Genomic DNA, 4794 nt, shown 5'->3' with positions numbered 1-4794 from the left:
CAGGAATACCCCTGGTTTAAGGTTGTCGATACAAAACTCACATTGGGATTTGAGCATCCATGTTTGTAATTCTCAATGATTACTTTTATTTGTTAGTGTTGCCAATGTTCTCTGTGCCTTTTATTTTGATAACTAAACATGTCCTCATAAATCTATTCTTGCCAAATTAGTTTTTCAGGTTTGACATATGTTGCATGGATCAAACTGTATTTTGGTTGCTACTCTGCAGTTTTTTTCTGTGGGTAAAGTGTACCTGCAGTTTACAAACAAACAACATTTTAGCTCAGCAAAGGACAAGGCTAAGGTAAATTTTTTTAATGTGCACTACAGAAAGAAAAAAGAAAGTTTTCCTTGGAAATAATATTATAAACAAGTTTTTACAGGAATTTTTCATTGACAATTGGGTACTAATTAAGCACCTAAGAAATGGAGGTCCTGCTTTAATTTTGTGTACTTCCTTTTCTAGATGAAAGTTGAAGAAAAAAAAGTGTTCTGATAACCTAGTGAGGCAGTTCCCAGCAGGACTGTTGGGGCAAAGTGGGAATATGCACCATATGCCCAGGTAAATAAAAGGCATCCACAGAACATCAGTTCATGGCTAATTAAAAATGAGCAACGTATATTCTAGGGACATAGCAATAAAACTGCAGAGTACTCAGGCCCACCTCCATAAAGTGAGACTATATCTTATGCACCAAAATAAGTAAATCTTGGTTTACTTTGATTTTGAAATCACATAATCAGGTTAGGTAAGTGGTCCAGTGGGTTCAAGACCCATCTCAAAGATGTTGTTGCCAGTCTCGACAAGCACTCCACTGCAGAATTCTCTGCAAAAGTTCCTGCATGCTAAAGATGGGAAGAGCTAACATGTGAACAGTCTGCCATGACCTCCAGGAGGGAATATCAAAGCAGCAGAAAGGCAAATCTTCTCTTGCACAGCCTTTTCTTTCCCCATCTCCACCATTTTTATCAAGTAGAGAGACTACACTGATAGTCCCATTGACAGTGGGGCAGCTGAGCCCATACTGACATTGAAACCTACTTTGCTAGGCAAAGCTGTCAAAATAGGCAAATTTTGAAGTGATGAATGGTGGAGGGCTCAAATATTTTCAATGCATGTGATTAGTTTCATCAGTAAATGGTATTTTGTAAACACCAACAAAAAAATGATTGCAACATCACCTGCAAGAATATTCCCTTTCCAGGTAAAGAACATCTGGCATCTCCCAGTGAATATCTCTGAGAAAGTCTGTGGCAGAGCTGGGACAGGAATGTGTAGTTTCTTAATGTAAACCTTGTGCTTGGTCCCATTGCCCGCAGTTCCTTCCATACTTCGTAGCTTTCCTCTCTTCCCCATTTGTAGACGTTGTTCAACCAGAGCAGGGAGAAGTGTGTTGGTGGTTTGGTGAGGGGGATTTCTGATAATATGCCCGAACCAACCCCTAATCTGTCACAGAAAAATCAGTTTATAGTCTGCTTACATGAGTCAATGGGGCACGATAAAGCCACACCTGAAATAGTGCCAGAACCTGAGGTGGTATAGCAACTTTAGCTTTATGCTGTCCCCAAAGTAATTAGTCCTGATGAGAGGCTCATTAGTGAGGGCATATATCCACACTAATGCAGCCACACAGTTCTGAGGATCTGTGTTAAATGCTCCAGATGATACTGTGCATGCTATGGGGTGTTAGTTTAGGATACCTGAGCAAGATAGTCTCTCCCTTACCTCTTACGTTATCCTTGTTTCCTGATTCCCATCTAACCTGACACACTGTTAAACATTTTCTGATCCTTGAGTCATCCTTACCTTATTCATTAGCCTTTGCCACGGCTAACAACAAATCTTTCCCATTTAGTGGACTGTTGCAAATAGTTTCATAATAACTGATACCAACCAGAGGTGCACCAGGCAGATCTGGTAGCTGAACTTAATTGGAAAGGATCAAAGGTAGATGAACATACATATGTTAGGAGATAGACCCAACACGCAGATGAGATCCATAGTATTTCAAGTAAACAAATCCCATTCCCCACATTTCTGTCCTGCACAGTTGCAGGGTTACACTTTTTCTTCCTTTTTTGTCTTCTGATTTTTTTTTGCAGGAAGTTTTCATCACCAAACCAGTCCAGACAATCCTTTTCCTATAGCTTTATCCCTTTGTCTCGTTTCGTTTATATCTGATTGGAAAGAGTCATAGAGAAAAACCTGCCTTTATCTTACACCAGTTTCTACTTTTATCTCCTCTTGCCTGCCACCTCTTATTCTTCCAAGTATTTTCCAAGCATATACAACAAATGTCCCACTTTTCTCCAGTAGAACCACCTGAAGCAAAAGAGCTACAAAGGCACCAGCTGCCCTATCCATTCTTTAAGGGACACCTATTCTGTTTATCTAATGCTTGTGCTTTGACTGTCATCATGCTTTTCAGGTTAATATGCAATAGATGTGGTCTCATAGTGAAATCTTACAATGTAGCCCACTTCTTTACATACACAGAAGCTGGCAGAGAGTGAAAACCACACATCAGTGCTGTGCAACTGATCCCAGCTCTCAGACCCCACAGTCACTAATTCTGAGGAAGCTTGAATTTGTTTCTAAACGTGCTTGTGACCATTTCACCATAATGAATGCTGTCCTTAATGCAGAATAATGACTTATTTTGATTTTTAAATGTTCTCCAATACAGTTTTGTGACAGGAGATAACAAAATGTGCGAAAGGTAACTTTGAAATGCTTTGTGGAATCGTTTTCATTTCACAGAGAATCACTGAACACCACTACCCAAATTCCACTAAACAAATTGATAGTGCAACTTGTTGGGGGCTTTGCAGGATACATCCCTCTGCGGCTGGGAAAAGCTCTTTTGGAGAAGCTCATGATCTAATAAAGTTCTTACCATTGTTCGTGAAGAGGGAAGGACTTGGCTGAAGTAACATCTAAAATAGGCAAACACACCTTGTCAACCCACGTTAGCTGTTAGGGGTTTTTTTTTGTGCTAAGAATGAGAACTGGCGCTTCTCCAAGGAGGTGTGTCTGAGGTGGATGAACATGGCACTGAAGTATCCTATTGTTTTGTAACAGTCTTGCTGGAGACCTGAAGGTGTGTCTCTGCCTTTATAAATACCACGCTGCGTTTACAGCTAGCTCAGATTCTTTTGAAAGAGACAAGCTGCATCAGGAGTTACCTTTGGCTATCTCCAAGCCCTGTGCAAGGTATGTCTTTTAGTTATCTTACGTTTGCACTGTTCCACTTGCCATAGAAGATTACTGTCCTATTGTTATTCGTTTTAATGTTATTTGTTGCTGTATTTGCAACAGAACTGTATATACTACAACATGTTCTTTAAAGAGGGTTTTATGGAGTGAAAATTTCTGTGTACAGTATAAGATGTGGAGCAAGACAAGTAAGAGCTACGCAGAAGCACAACCTGCTTGCATCTGCTGCTGCCTCTGTATTCTAGATTATAAATTCATGTAACTAGAAATATTCACAGACAGTTGGAAGTTGAAATAGGTTCCTTATTAGCGTGCCAACACATGAATTTTTGCTTTCTAACACAGAAACTTGGCTACAGAAATATATACAATGGAAACATCTGGAAAATACATTCAGGGATTTAATCAACTAAATGTCAGATTTAAATGCTCTGCTATTATGGTATGCTCTGATCCTGAAAGCTGCTTTGTAAAGAAATAACTACAGAAATAAGCACTCTCTGCTGACCCAAGGATCAGCTTGATAATGATTTGCTAACTAGCTACATTTCAACACTGAAGTTGCACGTTTATCCCTTGAATTAATAAAATGAAAATGTTTTTATATGTCTGATTATTTGTTTCAAAGGCAGATAAGAAGCAAAACTGAGACCATGAGGATCAAAAGCTTTGGACTTCTTTATATGTTGATTTTGGTCTCCCAAATGATACTGGCCAACTGTGACAGGCAGAAGGAAAGAAAAACGGGAAAGCAAGGCATAGAAGACAGTAGAAAAAACCAAACTGAATCTAACCAAGAAAATGAAAAGGGGCGGAAGCCAAAAGGAGGAAAATCATCTCTTAAAGGCAAGTTTAAAACCAAAGAAGATGCTGAGTGCACCTGGGCAGTGACTGACACGAACGCTGCTACTGTGCACATAGAGTGCAAGCATGGTGATAGCGAGTTCTGGTGTGACTTCTCTGGAGACCCTTCCACCTGTGCACAGTATGCAGCAAACCAGAGATCCTACTGGAAACAAGTCTCCAGATCTCTAAAGAAACAGAAGCAGATCTGTCAAGACCCTAGAAGTGTCCTAAAATCTAAAGTATGTAGGAAAGGCCCACGAAGCGCTCATCTCACATTGACCCGCTCAAGCCTACTAACATCAGTGGGTTCTGGAAAAAGGAACAGGATTCATCCTGCAAAGGAAGTTGCTCAGACTCCAGCAGCTGCCTCTGTGACTGAAAAAAAGCCAGAACACAGCCCTCAAGACTGTGTTGAAGACATAGACTATATTGATCAGAAAAAGGTGGCTGAGGAGTACTGTCCAGAAAGCTTGCTTTCTTTCTGCAACTTTTTCATCACAATGGTCCAAGACAAAAAATGCTGAGCAGGTGTTTCTAAACCTTTGTACCATGAAAGTCTGGTCTCATCTAAGTTACTGCAAACTATACCAATTTTATTCTCATGTTATATAGTGTATATAAAAAAATCCACAACATATTTTTCTGATTTTGTATATACATAGGAGACTACACTTGACATAGTTGAAGATGTTATAGATTTTATTTGCACGTATATTGCTACCCAGGTGTTA

At 39.7% G+C, this 4794-nt stretch overlaps 1 protein-coding gene across 1 annotated transcript; it reads left to right on the top strand.

The window, feature by feature from the left end:
* The first annotated feature begins 3870 nt into the window (after positions 1-3870).
* Positions 3871-4587, top strand: LOC103771662 (fibroblast growth factor-binding protein 1-like). Its single transcript, XM_008938966.1, has one exon. It carries the CDS (start codon positions 3871-3873, stop codon positions 4585-4587), a length of 717 nt encoding a protein of 238 aa, XP_008937214.1.
* Positions 4588-4794: the final 207 nt, after the last annotated feature.

This window comes from Merops nubicus, unplaced genomic scaffold, assembly GCF_000691845.1.
Source record: "Merops nubicus isolate BGI_N331 unplaced genomic scaffold, ASM69184v1 scaffold33330, whole genome shotgun sequence".
NCBI lineage: Eukaryota > Metazoa > Chordata > Aves > Coraciiformes > Meropidae > Merops > Merops nubicus.
Note: the sequence above shows the minus strand (reverse complement) of the source record. Positions and strands in the feature narration are given on the sequence as shown.

What these genes read in the sequence shown, in the direction of transcription:
- LOC103771662 (XM_008938966.1), top strand. Translation starts at nt 3,871, where the DNA reads ATGAGGATCAAAAGCTTTGGACTTCTTTATATGTTGATTTTGGTCTCC.